The sequence below is a fragment of the Phoxinus phoxinus genome, assembly GCF_949152265.1.
Source record: "Phoxinus phoxinus genome assembly, chromosome: 2".
NCBI lineage: Eukaryota > Metazoa > Chordata > Actinopteri > Cypriniformes > Leuciscidae > Phoxinus > Phoxinus phoxinus.
The window spans coordinates 2,671,747-2,691,140 of NC_136877.1; the positions used below are offsets into that span (position 1 = coordinate 2,671,747).

The following is a 19,394-nucleotide window of genomic DNA, read 5'->3' on the forward strand; positions in this document are numbered from 1 at the left end:
TCATTATTATTCTGCAGGGAATCTCACCACTTTCCGACGATCTTGCTGACGTAATCTTTGTTTTTCAGCAGTTCTGGAAGCAGGATCTCGTCCTGAGATATCCCCCCCACGATCTCCTGAGGTGTGTATGCTGTGGGAGAGACGATACACACTGTAAAAAATATATAGTTGGTGTAACGTAAAAAAGTAGGTTACTTGGTTGCTTTAAAATTTTGAGTTCATTGAAATAAAAAATTGGAGGTAATACAATGGAGGAGACAGAAACTCTAAATATTATGTTTTCTGAACCACATTAATTATCTAAGTTGATTTGACAAAAGAAAAAAGTTGTGATAAATCATGAAAATATTTTTTTTTTACAGTGCATTAAGTTACTTTTTTAAAAGTAATGCGTTGCAAACAAAATTGTGTTACTTTTTCTCAGCTTGGCTTGCTTGCTTGTTTTATAATACTAAAGTGCACTTTATATTTAACACCAAGTGCAAATAGGCTATTTACAGTAACCAGACAAAATTACAAAAGAAACCTGTCTGATAACAAGATCTAATCCGAATTCTTCTCCCCTTTCCCAACGCATTATCATTATCATTAGCATTGCATCCTTCTCATGAGCATTTAATAATTTTTGACTTTTCAGTGCGAGTTAAATCTATTTTTTTGGCCCGTTTTACCTGTAAAAGAAAACCTGCTTAATAATTATCCACACCTGAATATACACTGTTTTTAACTTCCAGCCCTCCTTAACAATTATATATCACTTATAAATGATTAAAATGCATAAATAATAGTAGTTATTGAGATTAATGTGGTTTGGAATTGGCAAAATGTGCTTGGAAAAAAATATTATTATCAGAATATCAACTTGCATAATAATTATGCACACACTGTATTAACACTTAATAATAAGCCTCTGAATTTACAGTCAAAGACCCAGAACCAGATATGATGAGTGAATGAAATTGAAGAAAAGTTTTACTGAAAATAGTTTGCAGTTTCATCAGCAGAAGTCAGCTTCAATACTCACAAGGTGTTGGCAGGACCCTCAAAAAAAATAAAAAATATATATATTTTGTTTTTGTTTTGTGTTTTTTTTTGTTTTGGTGAATGTAAAAAATTCACCAAATTCATTATTTTCAATATGAATAAGCCTCAGGCTGAAGGAAATGCAAATTCACGGCTCTACGTCAGAGGACGGTGTCAGTTAAATAGGAAAACAAAGACTTACTTATTTACAAAAAAAGTATGTAATCAGATTTATGTAATCAGATTACTTCAAAAAAGTACCGGTGCTCTGATTACGAAGTACAGAAATCGAAGTACAGAGGCGTTGACTACTGTATATATATATATATATTTATTTACCATGAATTGTCTGCTGATGCTCACATGCTGTGTGTGTGTGTGTGTGTGTGTGTGTGTGTGTGTGTGTGTGTGTGAGAGAGAGAGAAAAAAGTAACGCAAAAGTAACGTAACGCATTACTTTTCTAAAAAAGTAAATAAGTAACGCAATTAGTTACTTTTTAAGGGAGTAACGCAATATTGTAATGCATTACTTTTTAAAATAACTTTCCCCAACACTGGTTATCAGTATATCTTGCGTTACTTATTGAATTTAAATTGAATTTATTTATAAAGCACAAATAAACAACAAATGTTGACCACTCTGCTGTACAAAGGAATTTTTTTTGAAAAAGTTAAAAAAAGTAACTCAGATATTTTGTTGTAAATTTTAAAAGTAATGCATTACTTTACTAGTTACTTGAAAAGTAACCTGATTACATAACTCCAGTTACTTGTAGTGAGTTGCACACAACACTGCTGATAACAGGGAGCAAATGTTTTCCGATCGTACCATTCCTCGCATGAGCATTAGTGGTGTAGAATCCATTACGCACGGGAAGTCTTCCAGTGAGCAGAGAAGCCCTGGCTGTGGAACAGAACACACACATTACGCATATTATAAACATCAAAGATTAGGTGTGTATCGATGCCCTCATGTCACGACTCGATACACATCACGATACTGAACTCACGATACGATATTATGGCGATACTCAGAGATATGATAAAAGTTAACAAGAAATGTACTGTTGATTAAAATGCTAAATTTGGTATTACATTGTGTGTGTAAATGAATATTCTTGGACTCGGTGCTGGAAACCCAAAGCACAGGACAATAGAGACACCAGAATAACAATATTCATGATTCTGAAGATGAAAATACTGAATTATTTTACACGAATATGCTTGTGCTCTTTCACTGACTAGATATATTTAAAATAATGTTGTCACTTTTTACTGGTAACAAGACATTTGGCATTATCAGATCCCACAAATATTCCCCCAGTGCATTATTATACATTATACTCAACATTACATGCATGCACAGTTTAATGTAGTACTGACACTAAAACTCTGAAAACTTTATTTTTCTTCTCACACAGTAATTTTTACTTTGGGTGAACTATACACAATACTATTTTACTATTTTGTATTGCGATATATTGTGACACGATACATTTACACCCCTAATATTTAATGCTTTTTTTTTACATTTTCTTTTATACGGTATATAGAAAACACGATTTTAACTACTTTTTAAAAGTAAACACTTTTACAGTTTATTGAACCTTTAGACCAAATCTGTAAAATAATTGGGGGTTTTTTAGGGCTGTCAAAAGATTAATCGTGATTAATCACATCCAAAATAAAAGTTTGTGTTTACATAATATATGTGTGAATACTGTGTAGAATTATTATAAATACACACACATTCATATATATATTTAAGGAATAATTGCATTTTATATACTGTATATACATTTATATAATTTATATTATATATAAATATTTTATATATAAATATAACAAATTTTTCTTAAATATATACATGATTGTGTGTGTTTTTATATATATAAATAATTATACACAGTACACACACATATATTATGTAAACACAAACTTTTATTTTGGATGCGATTAATCTTTTGACAGCCCTATTTTTTTTACATTTTGTAAAGTTGACTTGATGATTTGTAATGTTTTAGATATTTAAAAAAAAAATCCCCTATTTTTAAATTTTTAGAATACTTCTAGATTTGTTTTTATTTTAATATTTCGATTTTGGTGTAACATTTAATTTAATTTAATTTTTTATATATATTTAATACTTTTTTACATATAATTTTATACAGTATATAGAAAACGCCATTTTAAAGCAACACCATGTAGTTAACTTCATTATCAGATCCCACAAATATTCCCCCCGTGCATTATTATACATTATATATAGCAGTTTAATGTAGAACTGACACTAAAACTCTGAAAACGTAGAATTTTTTCCAGAAATTGCATTTTGGGTGAACTATCCACGATACATATTGTTGCATTTTTTTCTGCAAACTCCAGCTTGCTCTTTAGGAATAAGTTTAAAAATCAAATAAAAGTTGAATATGCTCGTCCACAACACGCATGCACTTCCTAGAATATAAATCGTTGAGTATTTAAGACTTGATTTCAAAGCGAGAGAGAGTGCGAGCGCTGGACACGAGAGAGCTCACCCTGGATATACGGATTAGGAAGTTCTCCTCTATCTACCGTGTGATTAAAATACTAATTAATCTTCAGAAGCAGACGCTCTATAACGACGGCAGGTACGAGCGCTCCAGGCTCCTTCATCACACATGTGAGATTAACAATTGATTAAGCCTTATTTGCTTAAAAATTAATTAGAATTGAAAAGAGGACTAAGAGAAGATCTGCTCTGCATAGCAAGTCCATTCAAATTTCCCAAATTATGCATAATTAGCATATTTCAGAACTGCCGGTGTATTATCCATATTAGCATAATAAGTTGTGCTCTCACTATCATGCAGCCGCACACGTCTCGTGTTCTCACGTGGAGTTAAAGCGCAGGAGGAATATGAAGAATAGTGGATGAAAACAATTATAATAAACAGTCAAATATTTGCAATTGCATTGTAATGCTAATTACATATTGTTCGCCTCTCAATGTAAATCAATATATCACGCGAACAAAATATGTAAAAAAAAAAAAAAACATTTCTTCAGAAAAAAGAAATGCATTGACATTTTTTACAACTTTGACGGATATACTGTATAATGAATCCTTCATATGTTATTTGTAGAGCTGTCAAGTGATTAAAGATTTAAAATTTGCAACTTAATCACGCATCTAATTATTTAAAGTCATTATTGTGTTAAATGAGAAAAGCATCATATAGACATTTAAAAAAGTCAATTTTTTATTTAAATCAATGTGATATAAAGTTGCAATTGCGGGAAAAAAAGTCACGTTTATTTCTCGTATAACACACTTTATAACACAGTTACGAGTTTATATCTCACAATTCAGATTTTATATCACGCAATTCTGACTTTATAACTCACAAAACTCACAATTAGGAGATAAAAAGTCGCAATTACCTTTTAAATTTTTTTATTTTGTGGGAGAAACAAGCTTTCATCGTATATAACCGGAGCTACAGCACTTACAATTAATAATATTGTTTGCTTGGAAATAAAATAATAAATAAATCAAAATAATTAATTGGTTTGAGTAGGACAAACTTAAATTAAACTAATTAGTTCAGTCAAATTACCTTTTATGAGTATTTAGCACTTTCTTTTTCTTTCAAGGTCACAGAACTGATATATTTTAAGTAAACTGAACATTTCCATTGTTTTGAGTTTTATGATAATTATTAATTTTAATTTAGACGAACGTAAGTTTCACTGAAGCGGCTGGGATGTCTATTTCCCAGCATGCTTTGCCGATGGCACTGGAAATGGAGAGTAAATGCTAAAATTAAGTGTAATATGATATTTTTTTGAGCAAGATTAATGTTAAGTGGGAGATTTAGTGGCGATTAATGTTTTGTTATGCTAATTTAGAAGAATTTCTGTTAATGTTGGGTTTAGGATGTTTATACTAATGAAAGTGTTCACATCGAGATTACATGAAAGTTTTAAGTTATATGTATGAATTCGTGAACTCAAACATATCAAGTTAAGAGCAATTAAAGTGTATAAGTGCCAGTTCTGAGGCAACTTCTGAGTTTTGCCAACTTATTCGGGTTATTATTCTTTGTATTACAAGCTTTGGCAATATTGTATTATGTACAGTCATGCCAATAAAGCACTTTTGAGCTGAATGTGATAAAGCGCACGTACAGGGGGAACACAGAGGGTTTGCAGCGTAGAAGTTCGGGAACAGCATTCCCTGAGCGGCCATCAGATCCAAGCTCGGCGTTTCCTTCGACGGCTCCCCGAACACTCCCAGATCACCCCATCCCATCTGCACACACACACACACACACACACACACACACACACACACACACACACACACAGAGAGAGAGAGAGAGAGAGAGAGAGAGAGAGAGAGAGAGTAACCAATCAGATCAATGTGTGATCGTCAACCAGTGGATCTCTGAATGAGTGAGTGAGTGAGTGGAGGCGGGGCTCATTTGCATATTCAGAGAACCACGCATACTAAATGATGCAAGGGTGTCGAGTTACATTCAAGATATTGTAAGGTAAGAATAATTTTTTTTTTTTTTTTTTTTTAAGGAAAAATCTTTTAAATATGTAATTTTGATGATTAAAGATGAAAAACTACAGCTAAAGGTTTTATTTTAATATCCAAAAAATAATGCAGGGGGAAAAACAAAAAGCTCAAACATAATCAGTTATTAATATTGCATTGGTTCTCTCTGTTTTTGCATGTGTTCATCATTTCTTTGTATGACAGCCTGGGCAAAAATATTTGATACATATACAAATATTCAGTATAAATCAGCATGATGATGATTATGTTTAGATCATAAAATGCATTGCTTATGCCTAATGTATAATAAATGTTTTGATGTGTGATTGCACTTCTGCAAGTGACATCGCTTAGAGAATGAAAATACATTAAAGAACAGATTAAAGTCATAATACAATATATTTGGAATATTGTGATCAACACTGCATATTGCAATATACATTATAATAAATACAAAAAATGTATACACAATACATTATACGTGTTCACACATTGAATCTGCAGCGGTCACGTGGTACAGTTTGGGAAATTCCCAGTTTACAAGTTGTAATTACGAGTGAACGCAATTAAAAACAAATAAACATCGAAACAACTCAAATGTATTTCACAGATCAAATATATGTTGCACAAATACACATGTACTGCTCGTATTGTTGAACTGCACACTATATAAACACAAACTATGTAGGTTTCAGTGTGATTGTGAGTTGGTCAGTCAAACCTCCAATGAAAGACCCATAAAGGACTTACATCATCCATAAGCATGATGATGATATTTGGATCATGCTGGTGTCCTGCAGTCTGACACACACATGCTGTCCATAACACACAGATGACAGTCTGAAGACACATTGTACCTTTCCTTCAAATATTAAAACACACGCACATTTTCAGGAAGCGGAACTTTTTTGCGTCTTAAACACAGTCATCATGTGACTTCAGCGTGTCACGTGACCGGAGTCTGTCGCGTCATCAACATGGCGGTGTGTATAGCAGTCATCGCGAAGGAGGTAAATAAAAACATTTGATATTTGTAAGATACATCCAAAGCTTGTATTGGTGATGTTTGAATACATTGGACTCGCTAGATTAATCAGATTTGATGAATTAATGAGAAGAGTTTCTGATGTGTGTCGCAATCGCGGCTGCTTGCTTACATTCATATGCGTTCAAATATATTTACGTGATGTTTTGTTTAACATGTAGCATTGAATGGCACCAGTAAGTTACAGTGTAGGCTTAAAATGCAATAATCCTAGTTTGTTGACAACCCTACATTGTTTGTTTCATGTGAGACAGGAGTGTGTGTGTGTGTGTGTGTGTCAGCGTTTGTAAGCCAGGATTGTTTGCTTCTCAAACTTTAATATTACCGCATTTGTATGAAACAAATTGAAGTAAGTTAGTTAAACTCTGCAACTTCTCCTGAACTGTGTAAATGAGTGTTTATCGAGTGATGTTAGGACAGTAGGTTGGGTGAGTAGTAGTAAAAAACATGGACGACTGTATTAATCAAATGTACTTTAATTATGTCATCCCTCAGAAAAGGTTTAAAATAAATAAACAAATATAGAATTACAAGAACAAAACAGATGAAGACTACTATTTTGCCAAATCTTTGTGTCCAGTAAAAGTACACTGAACACTTTACACCCCTCCTCACCTGATCAGCCATAATATTTAAAACTGATGATTAGCTGATCATACTGCTCATTATACAGACACTTACATAAATAAATGCAAGGATATGAATAATGGTTTTGGCTTTATTTGATTAGCTTTCTTGTATTGACTACAGAGAGGCGGATCTCAAACACAGCTGTGTAAGAAATCATCTGTCCATTTGTAAGAGTTAGTGACGGATGTTAGTTTATGAAATAATGCACATTAATGTGTAATTGCATGCGGAAATGGTTATGTTCCCTGTAATAACAAACCTGTGTCTAGCAAGGACATTTAATAAAGTGAAATTAAATACAAGTTAAGGGCTGTAAACGATTAATCACATCTGAAATAAAAGTTTGTTTACATAATATGTGTGTGTGTACTGTGTATAATTATTTTTTATATATAAATACACACACATGCATGTATATATTTGAGAAATAGTTGCATTTATATACTGCATATATATTTTTATATAATGTATATTATATTTAAATATAACTATTTTATATATAAATAACACATTTTTCTTAAATATATACATGCATGTGTGTGTATTTGTATATACAAAATAATTATACACAGCACACACACACATATTATGTAAACAAAACCTTTTATTTTGGATGCAATTAATCGTGATTAATCGTTAACAGCCCTATTAGTTACTTGAAAAAAAGTAATCTAATTGCGTAACTAAAGTTACTATGTTAAATAATGCACAATAATGTCTGAAATGGTTGTTCACTGTAATCGCAAACTTGCCTCCAAGCAAGGACATTGGTTAATAAAGTGAGATTAAATACATAAAATAGTGTGTTACTTCACTAGTTACTTGAAAAAGTAATCTGATTACATAACTCAAGTTACAGTGTTAAATAATGCACAAAAATGTGTTAACATAATACCAAACCTGCCTCTAAGCAAGGACATTTAATAAAGTGAAATTAAATACATAACGTAGCATTACTTTACTAGTTACTTGAGTAATATTGTATAAAAAAATAATCTGATAACATAAGAAGTTACAATGTTAAATCATGCACAATAATTTTGAACCCCTTAAGCGGCAATTAATTCTATACATTAAGAAAGTTAAACAGAAAAAAAGTTTGAGTTTATGAAAATGTACAAGGTTAAAAATTTAATTATTCATATTTTATATAAAATATATATTTTATAAACCTGGAGGACTCAAAGGCAAAAAAAAAATCAAAGGCAAAAATCTGAACAAGTTGTGTTTCAAATGTTAGGTTGATATCTCAGAAAATGAGCGTTCAGTGAGATTTAGTTTGGGCGCAGTACCACACTTCTCCACTAGTGGACATTACTGCCCATATAAGGGCGCCTCCATCTCCATATGTTGTTTGCGTGATCTCTGAACCATTATTTTTACAATTTTCATACAATTTATGAAGTAGACATCCTATTCAGAAGTAGTGTTGGAAGTTTGGCAGATTTTGAAATGTAATTTATTTTGAACATCAGTCACCAAATATGTAAACTAGAGATTGTAAGCTTTCAAATTATATATAGTTTGTCAATATTAGTTTAGGTTTAGTATAGGATATTACTGTTTTAAATATGTAATGGCTGTGTTTTCACTGTAATAGCAAACCTGCCTCTAAGGACATTGATTAATAAAGTGAGATTAAATACATAAAGTAGTGCGCTACTTGAAAAAAGTAATTGATTATGTAACTCAAGTTGCAATATTTTTTTTATGATTTATTTATATTTTTTTTATTATACGTTCAGGGTGAAAAAAAGTGCACAAATAATAATAACAAAAATAAAAGACATGAAGGTGGTAAAATTAAAATAAATATGTACATACATACACATTCTCAACAGCAGATAATGGAAAACTGAAAAATACTATTACAGACCGACAGACGAAGTAATAAGTGCACTTAAAACTTAATCTAAATATTAATGTAAAATGAAAACTATTAGCTGCTCAAGTTACAATGTTCAGGACTGCACACTAATGTTACGCTGGTCCCTGCAGAACTACCCGCTGTACATCCGGAGCGTCCCCACGCAGGGAGAGCTCAAGTTCCACTACACCGTGCACACGTCCCTGGACGTGGTGGAGGAGAAGATCTCCGGCGTGGGGAAAGCCCTGGCCGACCAGCGCGAGCTTTACCTCGGCCTCCTGTATCCAACCGAGGACTACAAAGTGTATCCTTAATGAAGCGGAAGCTGTGATCGCCTTTTCTTCCTTATCGTGATCAGGGTTCCCACGCCTCGGGTAACCATTCAAGGACCTTCCAGGTCCAGTCCCCTCTAAGCACCTGACCCTCGGGCCCTCCTCATTTACGGGTCAAAAGTGACCGAAGCCTTGAAATTAAAAAAAATTTTCAGGAAAACCAATGTCATATTTTTGTTCAATAATATTTTTTGATTATTACTTAGAATTTTGAAGAGATTTTATGATACTATGCAATATAAAAAAAAAAAATTTATGAGCTATTTTTTTCCATTGGAACAAATTTTTTTTTTTCTTCAATAAATGCATTATTTCACATTAAAATAGAGTGGAGGCCTTTAAAATCTATTTTTTGAAGTGATAAAAGTGCCATCTGGAGATGTTAAAGAAATAAAATCTTGTGTAATGACCCTCGGGTCCTCTTCATTTATGGGTCAAAAGTGACCGAAGCCTTGAAATGTAATTTTTTTTTTTTCATATTTTTGCTCAATAATATTTTTTGATTATTTAGAATGTAAGGGATTTTATGATACTATGCAATATTTAAAACATTTTTAATGAGCTATTTTTTTCCATTAGAACAAATTTTATTTCATTTTTTTCAATAAATGCAATTTTTCACAGTAAAATAGAGTGGAGGCCTTTAAAATCTATTTTTTGAAGTGATAAAAGTGCCATCTGCAGATGTTAAAGAAATAAAATATTGTGTTATGTCCTGAAACCAACTGTATAGCTCCCGATATAAAGGCTTGAGGGAGTGAATCATGGGCTAACTTTCATTTTAACGTGAACTACTCCTTTAACGTAACGCGTAAATGCGCATAACTAACGTAAATCAAGCAAGCTAGTGTGCACAGGACACGAAGTGTTGGAGAAATAACATTAGCGCAGCGGAGGGAATAATATTAATTGTACAAAATAAATTCAAGGACTTGTGTCTATTATGTTTGTTTTCAAAAACTTTCCAGGAACTTGATTTTTTTATTCTTTCAGATTCACAAACGTCCAAGGACCCGTGGGAACCCCGAGTGATGCAGTTTTGGCAAAAGCTACTTTTAGAAGTAGTGTATTACTGCCTAAAAAAGTAACTTATTACGGTACTTAGTTACTTTTTATAGAAAGTAAATGTGTAATGTTGCATTATTTTCTGCAGTTCTGGATCGCAGGAGAAGAAAGTTCAACACTTCAGCAATAAAAACTAAATAATTGAAACAATATGATATATCTAAAGTAATTTTTGCTTATTAGTATGGTTAAATTGGATCATTTAAGGTCAGCAGCAAAGACATTGCTTAATAAAGTGAGATTAAATACATAAAGTCATGCGTTACTAGTTGAAGAATTGTCGATTTTTCTTTTATTGCAACTAACCTTGGATTATATCAGCTTATATTTTTACTATTATCGCAATGAGTGAAAATTGTGCCAGTATTCTATATCTACTGACAGCTTGTGATTTGCAATCATTAAATTACATAATTTTTTATAATTTTATACACGGACACACAAATCCTTAAAGGGATAGGTCACCTAAAAATTTTAATTTTTCAAAACAGTATGACTTTCCTCTGTGGAAGATACATGTGTCCAAACAGTGAAAGTCATTAATCACCCAAGCTTTTTAGTTAACATTACCCAAAATATCTTATTTTTTGCTCAGGAAGAAATGCATACACGTTTGGAACAACAAAAATGTTAATTTTTGTGTGAACTTTCCCTTTAAGACGAGCTGCTTTCTTACACACATGTTCATCCAGACATTATCTTAACAAGAACTACAGATATGGCTACGTGACAAACTCCAAGGTGAAGTTTGTGATTGTTGTCGATTCTTCCAACGCATCTCTGAGAGACAACGAAATTAGAAGTGTGAGTTAGCGTTCATTATACTGTATAAATTTAGCAACCAAAAAAAAAAGACGCAATGTGTCAATCACATGAGTTTCTTTCTCTCCTCAGATGTTCAGAAAGTTGCACAACTCCTTCACTGATGTAATGTGCAACCCATTCTACAATCCCGGTGACCCAATTCAATCAAAGTAAGGTTTTTTTTGTGAGCACACATTGAGTATTTTTTACGTGACCATACACTAATATAATATTTTTCTCTCTCCTCAGGGCGTTTGACAGTATAGTTTCTGCTATGATGGTGCAGGCTTGCTGATCTCCTCTCTTTACAACTGTATATACATATTTACTTGAGTTTACATGAGTGTGTGTTGTTTGTTTGGTGAAAATAAAGAAAGAATTTGTGTTTAATAAAATGACTCGTGATGATATTGTTTTTATTTACAGTGATTTTGCTCAAGTCTAAGCACTGAAAAAAGCAAAAATAGAAAAAGTACTGAAATTCACAAGGCATTTCGGCCTCTCACAGGCATGGTATTTTAAAGAAATCGTATAAAAATGTAAATAAAATAGCAAACACTCAACAGAAATCAAGTCTTCGCTTTCTGTAGTGTCATACAAGATACACACACACACAAAATAATCATAATAATACTAAACTGAACTCCCTTCATGCAGAATGTACTTTAATTAGCACCAAGAAGTGCTTTGAAGATAACAGAAAAATGAATATCAAAAAGAATCAACCCATGGACGAGCTCTTCCATTTTCCCTAAAACAAAAAGTACAATTTTTATAACATCATTAAAGAAAGCCAAACGATGGATTTACAGAGAAATGCCACACTTCCAAGCACGCACAATATGTTTGTTAACCACTATGCATTAGCTTTTAGGCTTCACAAATCTGAAAGGATTATGGACATTTTTCAGTATGTGGATATTTTAATATCTGGTAATTCCATTACGGTTAGAGAATAAGCATATATGAAGAGTGCAAGGCCACTGTGGAAGTCTGCAGTGATTAAAGGTCCATCTCGTGTGAGGTACGGTTATGTATTGGCTGAACTGACCTAATGAAGTGGCAGCCTCTGAACGGGTAAAACCTGGAGGCACGGGATCCCCGACCTCGGGACCAGCCTCCGCGCAGGTACGTATCTGTAGTCCTGAAACCGGGAATGTTTGTTCTTTTTGGCAATACCTAGTGCACAAGAGTTTGAAATTAAAAATGGGTTTCGGTCACAGATTTGTATTTCATAAACACAAACAGATTCATTACAAGGATACCAACACTAGACACTATGGCTTCATTCACACCACGAGATAAGTGGCCAATTCTGATTTTTACATTAAAATGTGGCCCATATTGGACAGGCAATTGCAAACTTGACCACATGCATACAACAGCCTATCAGAAAAAAAAAAAAAAAAAATTATATATATATATTTATTTATTTGCAGGCAGCAAATAAAGGGCCAATAACCCCTTGAAATAGGCAAAAAGAGGAGCTAAGCTTGGCAAGGAGCATCAGACCAACTGCAACAATGAGTAATTAAAGACATTTTAAGGTGATTTTAATCAAAAGGGCTGAAAAATAATAATATATATTTAATTGCTTATCACTTTTGACCAATAGGTGGCGCTGTGACCAAATTAAATTTGATCGTCACGAAATCCATAACTTTTTGCCGACATTGTCTTAAGATAATCTGACTCGAATTTGGTAAATAATAAAAAAAGATTTTTGGGATAAACGGTCCGAGTTTAAAAAAGTAGGTTTAGAAGAAAAAAAAAACGTTGGATAGAAAATTTGTCCGACTATGGCAAAATTGGTTTCTATGTTCTCAGCATGACTCAAGGAATCTATCAAGACCAGTTTCATTACAATAGGCAAATTACAATTCATTTTAAGGCATGGTGCTGATGACCGTTCGAGTTTTGTAACAATACACCAATGCATTTCTGTAAAATAGCTTTTTTTGGACAATTTTAAATGGTTGACGCCCAAAATTAATATATATGGGGATATTAAGTATCGTTCGACTGCGAGCTACACCGAATCTGAACAGACCCGTTTTTTTAGATTTTTGGCCAAAATGTTCAGAAGTTATAAAGCAAAAATAGCACTTTTCATATCTCCTGGCCACTAGGTGGCACTGTGCCAAAACAATGCAGGTATCCTCAGAAGTCAGAAGATGATCCGGTTGAATTTTCAACAAAGGCAATTTTGTTAATAGCAGTTCAAAAGTGATTAGCATAAGCATGAGTGCAACTTTGGACAGTTGGTGGCGCTAGAGAGCTAGAGGCTCCAAATTGGCTACGGTTAATCTTCAGACTGTGCTATATACGTGTGCCAAATTTCACAACTTTTTACCATACGGTCCTACAGGTTTCCATAGGCTCAAGAACAACAACCCTAATGGATACAACGGGTGCTATAAAGACAAAATATTAGATTTAAATAAATAACTGTGGTGTGAACGTAGCCTCATTCCCATCATGCAACGCATTCCCATCTCACCTTAATGACACGTCCTCTGAATAGGGTTTCATCTAAAGTCATGGCGGTCCTCACCGACTCCCTCTCGGAGAACTCAATGTAGGCGAAACTACAGGGAAAACACACTCATAAAACACGACGCTTGATGTGGAAATATGATTTGCTTTGCAGCCAGAAGGACTCATACCCCTTTGGATGGCCTGTGAATCTATTATACGGGATCGTAACCCGGTTTACGTGGCCACAGCCATTAAAGTACATCTCCAATTCGTCAGCGGTTGCTCCATAATCCACCTGTGAATCAAACAATACTGCATAATCACACACCGCAAACATGATTAAAATACAATATGAAAAGTAGAGTTACTTACATTTCCCACATAGATAGATCTCCTATCAGAATCTATTCTCTCTTCATGGGTCATATTGAAGAACAATCCTGAGGAAGGCAAGATTATAAAAGTTAATTAGAATCATATAAAATATTAATGTTGTATTTTAATGGCTAGTGTCCATGGCTAGCGCTATATTTAGGCCACATCATTTACTAGGTTTTAAAGAGCAAAAGTCCAATCCAAACACACTGGATATCCATGATGGTTTTAAACACTGGCGCTGAAAGAAACACTGAATATTTGTTGTTCTCATATCCTCAAATTTCTTGTAACATATATGTGGGTAAAATGTTTATCGAATAAAACCACATATTTAAGCAAAGGACAACTTTATTATTTCAAAAAGTGATCTTCGGACAAGTATTCTTCACAATAATTTGTATGTTTTTTGTATTCTAAAATCACTGACAAACAACCACGGCGAAACAGTTTATGTGAAGCAGAATTTAAAACGTGAATAATTTATGGAAGCTTGTTTCCGCCACAGAATAAAACCTTTAACCCCTTATATCACCACAGCCATTACAGATTTAAAACAGTAATATCCTATACTAAACCTAAATCTTGACAAACTATATATCATTTGAAAGCTTACAATCTCTAGTTTACATATTTGGTGACTGATTTTCAAAATAAATTACAGAGGAGCCGTAATTTATCAATTTGCAACAAGAATATGTTCATCCTCCTAAGGCGTGTTCAGACCTTTATTTTGAAATAGTGATGAACATGAAAAATCATGAAAGAATGGTAGAAACCTCAGTTTGTTTTCATGCCAAGAGTTCAAAAGATAGCATCCACTCAATTATTTTAGAAAAAAAGGTCTGAAAATGTTTTGAATATAAAGAAATCAATAATAGATTCAGCATTAGTGATGTGTCAGCGAGCTATAATGCACATACGTGATCTTTTGTGTTTCTTAGAGGTTGAATTCATTTCAAAATCTGCCAAACTTCCAACACTACTTCTGAATAGGATGTCTACTTCATAAATTGTATGAAAATTGTAAAAATAATGGTTCGGATCACTCAAACAACATATTTTTAGAGTCCTTCAGGTTTTGAAAATATATATTTTATATAAAATATGAATAATAAAATGTTTAACATTGTACATTTTCATAAACTCAAACTTCTATAACTTTTTTTCTGTTTAACTTTAAGTTATTTCACTTCTACAAAAATCTTCTTTAAAACAAGACCAATCTTACATCTATATTCCAAAGCATTCTCGATTAAAACCATTTCAATTCAGAATGTGCATTTTCATGTCTATTAAAAAAAAAGGGAGTGCCGCTTAAGGGGTTAAAAGATAATTGCGACTTTTTCCATCTCACAATTCTGACTTTATTTCTCAGAATTGCAAGTTATAAAGTCACAATTGTGAGCGGAAAAAAAAGTCAGAATTGCAAGTTTATATCTGGCAATGTTGACTGTGTTATAAAGTTAGAATTGCGAGATATAAACATGCAATTGAGAAAAAAAGTCAGTCTTTTTTCCCTGACAATTAGACTTTATAACTCGCAATTGGGACTTTATATCTCACAATTCTGACTTTAGAATAGCTAGATTAAAAAAAAACGCAATTACCTTTTTTATTTTTATACTATGGCAGAAACAAGCTTCCATAATTAAAGTGTGTTGAATTTAAAATTGTGGCTAGTGGGAGTGAGGGGGAAGTGTGGGTCCCATGGCCAAACCAGTTGAAAACCACTGATATATAGACCTAGAGTTCGCATCACGTATAAGTCTGATGTCCAGGAACTCTGCAAGTGTGTCTGGCGTATTGAACTAGGGTTCACATGATTTGTCACAGAAAGCGGAGATGTCCTCAGAAAAGACTCCAGGACAGCTCGTCTGGGACACGCCTGATTGAGCAGTGGTGATGGGCTCAGGTGTGTGCCAGCTGGAGCTCACCTGCCTGAGGACTGTAGGGAAACGCTCGCTCTACCTCACACTGCATGTCAGACTCGTCCATCGCCAGCTCACGGGTTCAATCGCATCCAGATCCTGGAGGAACAGCGTTTCACACACAAACAGAGCTCCTCGTGTACACAGAAAACATGCTCATGGGTAGAGGACATCTCTAGCAGGATCACGTGTTCGATTTTTTTTCGATGACCTCAAAATTAATTTTGCCTAGATGATATTTGGTGGTTTAAAATTATTCTTACATAGCAGGACTATATTTCTATGGAGGCTTTTATATAAACATTTTAAAAGATATCATCTCACAATAGTGAGTTTACATCTTGCAATTGTGACTTTTCTCACAATTGCAAATTTTATTTCTCACAATTCTGACTATATAAATTGCAATTCTGACTTTTCTCAAAATTGTGAGCTATAAACAAGAAAAAAAAGTCAGAATTGTGAGATATAAAGTCGAAATGAACTATTTTGTGGCGGAAACAAGCCTCCATATATTTACGAATATAGTAGAAATAGAAAATTCTTTATTTACTCTTCATCAAGTTGTACGCTTATTTTTATTAATTTTTCTGTGCACCACAAAAGAATAATGGGGAGGGAAAAAACATTTTCGTACAGGATTAGAATCACGTATAAAGTCGTAAAATAATGATCTGTCCCTTTAAGAGAAAAGCGCCAAAATAAAAACAACAAAACTAAATGCTTATTAAACGTTATTTATAAGAATGTTACTTAAAAAATATGTTTAATTTATTTAACAGTGATTTGTTCAGAGCAATTAAAAAGCCACGCTGCTGCCAACGAGTTTGTGTGGAAACCCGCGATTGTGGCGAATGATTATCAACAACAGGAATATACAGGCAAACACTGCACGATCGAAGGTAGGCTTGTGTGTACATGTATCTCGATTTTAGAGTATTAGTTGATTATTATGCGATATAATTAACTAAATTGTCTTGATACGAACAGCACATGCCGGCGCGTACATTTTGATACATTTTAAACGCGATAAAATGGCGCAATAACAGTCAGGATTCTGATATTGACCCTTTTATCCACCATTTTATCCACCATTTTATTCACATGTGACACTCTCTATATTCGCTTAATAGTGATATTTAACGATTTTAAAATAGATATTGTTTACAACGACATACAGACAATTTATATATTTCTTAGTTTGTGAAACTTTACCTGGTGAATCCGCGCTGGTTTTCAACATCAGCTCCAACAGCTTCCCGCGTCAGGACTTAACTATTACCTGACACACCTGGCTGACTAATCAACACAATGTGTGAGTGTGTAGGAGAAGAAACAGGTGTGATTGCACTTTTTTTTTTTTTTTTAAGTAAAAAAAACTTTTATTTTGTTATTTTGATAATTTTTCCCTGAAATATGTAGAGATTTCAAATGTACTCGTCAAAAAAAAATCCTTAAAAGATTTTGGAATTTCTAATAATCATACTGGAAACAATATAATCCTCAAAAAAAAACATAAGATCCGATGGATAAACTAAAACATTCTCTTATTGGATATTGTGTCTTCCTTATCAAAACTCTACGTTTATTGGATCTTTGTGATTTTACAGATAAAAAAGGTAAAATTTAAGCACCTTCACATTTGACTGTAAAAATCCCTAAGAGATGTTGAGGTTAAAGAACAACCTTAGTCAAAATAGTCAAAAAGAATATATTATATATAGTCAAATAAATTCTAGGAATGTGTAGAAGATTCCCATTATAAGCTTAATTGATCAGGAATGCTGGTTAATACCAAGACTTCAGTTCGTAGGCCTATTCCTCCTTTTATAAAACTTAAAAGTGATGTCTTTAAACTTTGGTTTCAACTGTACCTCATTGACATACCAGCTTTTAAAGGGATGGTTTACCCAAAAATAACACTTATGTTATCATTTATTCACCCTGAACACAAGATATTTTGAAGTGTGCCGGTCACCAGACAGTTGATGGACCCATTGACGACTTCCATAGTATTTTTCTTTTCCATACTATGGAAGTCAATGGGGTCTCTTAACCGACATTCTTCAAAATATCTTCTTTTGTGTTCGACAGAATAAACTCATACACAGGTTTGGAACAACATAAGAGTGAGTAAATAATTACATAATTTTCATTTTTGGATGAACTGTCCCTTTAAAGTCCCCCTGTAGTCAATAATTTGATCCCTTAAAACTAAAAAAAAATCTTCTTGGCTTAAAATATCTTGAATGTAACTCGACACCATTGCCTCATTTAGTATGCGCAGCTCTATGAATATGCAAATGAGCCCCGCCTCCACTCACTCACTCAGAGATCCACTGGTTGACGATCACACGTTGATCTGATTGGTTACAAGGTAGTTTGTGACGTCAGAAACACACCCCTTTTTTTTTAATAGACATGAAAATGCACATTACGAACTTAAATGGTTGTAATTCAAGAATGTTTTGGAATATAGATGTAAGATTGGTCTTTTGGTAAGACATTTGGCAGGTTTTTGTAGAAGTGAAATAAATTAAGAAAGTTAAACAGAAAGGAAGTTTGAGTTTAGGAAAATTTACAATGTTCAAAATATAATTATTCATATTTTATATAAAATATATATTTTCAAAACCTGGAGGACTCTAAAAATGCAAAAAAATCAAAGCCAGAAATCTGAACAAGTTGTGTTTCAAATGTTAGGTTGATATCTCTTGAAATCAGCTTTCAGTGAGATTTAGTTTGGGCGCAGTACCACACTTCTCCACTAGTGGACATCACTGCCCATATAAGGGCGCTTCTATTTCCATATGTTGTTTGCGTCTGAACCATTATTTTTACAATTTTCATACAATTTATGAAGTACACATCCTATTCAGAAGTAGTGTTGGAAGTTTGGCAGATTTTGAAATGAACTCAACCTCTAAGAAACACAAAAGATCACGTATGTGCATTATAGCTCGCTGACACATCACTAATGCTGAATCTATTATTGTTTTTATTTATATTTAAAACATTTTCAGAGCTTTTTTTCTAAAACAATTGAGTGGATGCTATCTTTTGAACTCTTGGCATGAAAACAAACTGAGGTTTCTACCATTCTTTCATGATTTTTCATGTTCATCACTATTTCAAAATAAAGGTCTGAACACACCTCAGGAGTATGAACATATTCTAGTTGCAAATTGATAAATTACGGCTCCTCTGTAATTTATTTAGAAAATCAGTCACCAAATATGTAAATTACTGATTGTAAGCTTTCAAATGATATATAGTTTGTCAAGATTAGTTTAGGTTT

The 19,394-nt window shown here is 33.2% G+C and overlaps 3 protein-coding genes across 4 annotated transcripts in view; 1 reads left to right on the top strand and 2 right to left on the bottom strand.

Moving 5' to 3' along the window:
• The window catches only part of galns (galactosamine (N-acetyl)-6-sulfatase), a 54,321-nt gene extending 47,803 nt beyond the window's left edge, over nt 1-6,518 (bottom strand). The window contains exons 1-4 of the mRNA XM_079638118.1: nt 6,320-6,518; nt 5,194-5,317; nt 1,853-1,927; nt 28-130 (exon numbers count right to left, since the gene is read on the bottom strand). Of these exons, the coding sequence (XP_079494244.1) occupies nt 28-130; nt 1,853-1,927; nt 5,194-5,317; nt 6,320-6,421 (404 nt within the window). The 5' untranslated portion in view covers nt 6,422-6,518. The remainder of the gene's footprint in view (nt 1-27; nt 131-1,852; nt 1,928-5,193; nt 5,318-6,319) is intronic.
• Nucleotides 6,494-11,701, top strand: trappc2l (trafficking protein particle complex subunit 2L). Its single transcript, XM_079638158.1, has 5 exons — nt 6,494-6,579; nt 9,243-9,415; nt 11,225-11,312; nt 11,403-11,482; nt 11,562-11,701. Exons 1-5 carry the CDS (start codon nt 6,547-6,549, stop codon nt 11,605-11,607), a joined length of 420 nt encoding a protein of 139 aa, XP_079494284.1. The 5' UTR covers nt 6,494-6,546; the 3' UTR covers nt 11,608-11,701.
• Nucleotides 11,351-17,447, bottom strand: pabpn1l (PABPN1 like, cytoplasmic). Of its 2 annotated transcripts, none has more exons than XM_079638139.1 (7): nt 17,312-17,447; nt 16,103-16,195; nt 14,163-14,230; nt 13,979-14,085; nt 13,813-13,900; nt 12,364-12,491; nt 11,351-12,063 (listed from the first exon to the last, which is right to left on the bottom strand). In XM_079638139.1, exons 2-7 carry the CDS (start codon nt 16,161-16,163, stop codon nt 12,024-12,026), a joined length of 492 nt encoding a protein of 163 aa, XP_079494265.1. In that variant the 5' UTR covers nt 16,164-16,195; nt 17,312-17,447; the 3' UTR covers nt 11,351-12,023. The 2 variants fall into 2 exon arrangements, with proteins under 2 accessions (XP_079494265.1, XP_079494266.1); XM_079638140.1 differs by having other exon boundaries at nt 11,569-12,063; nt 16,103-16,230; nt 17,312-17,439.
• Between the last annotated feature and the right edge of the window lie 1,947 nt (nt 17,448-19,394).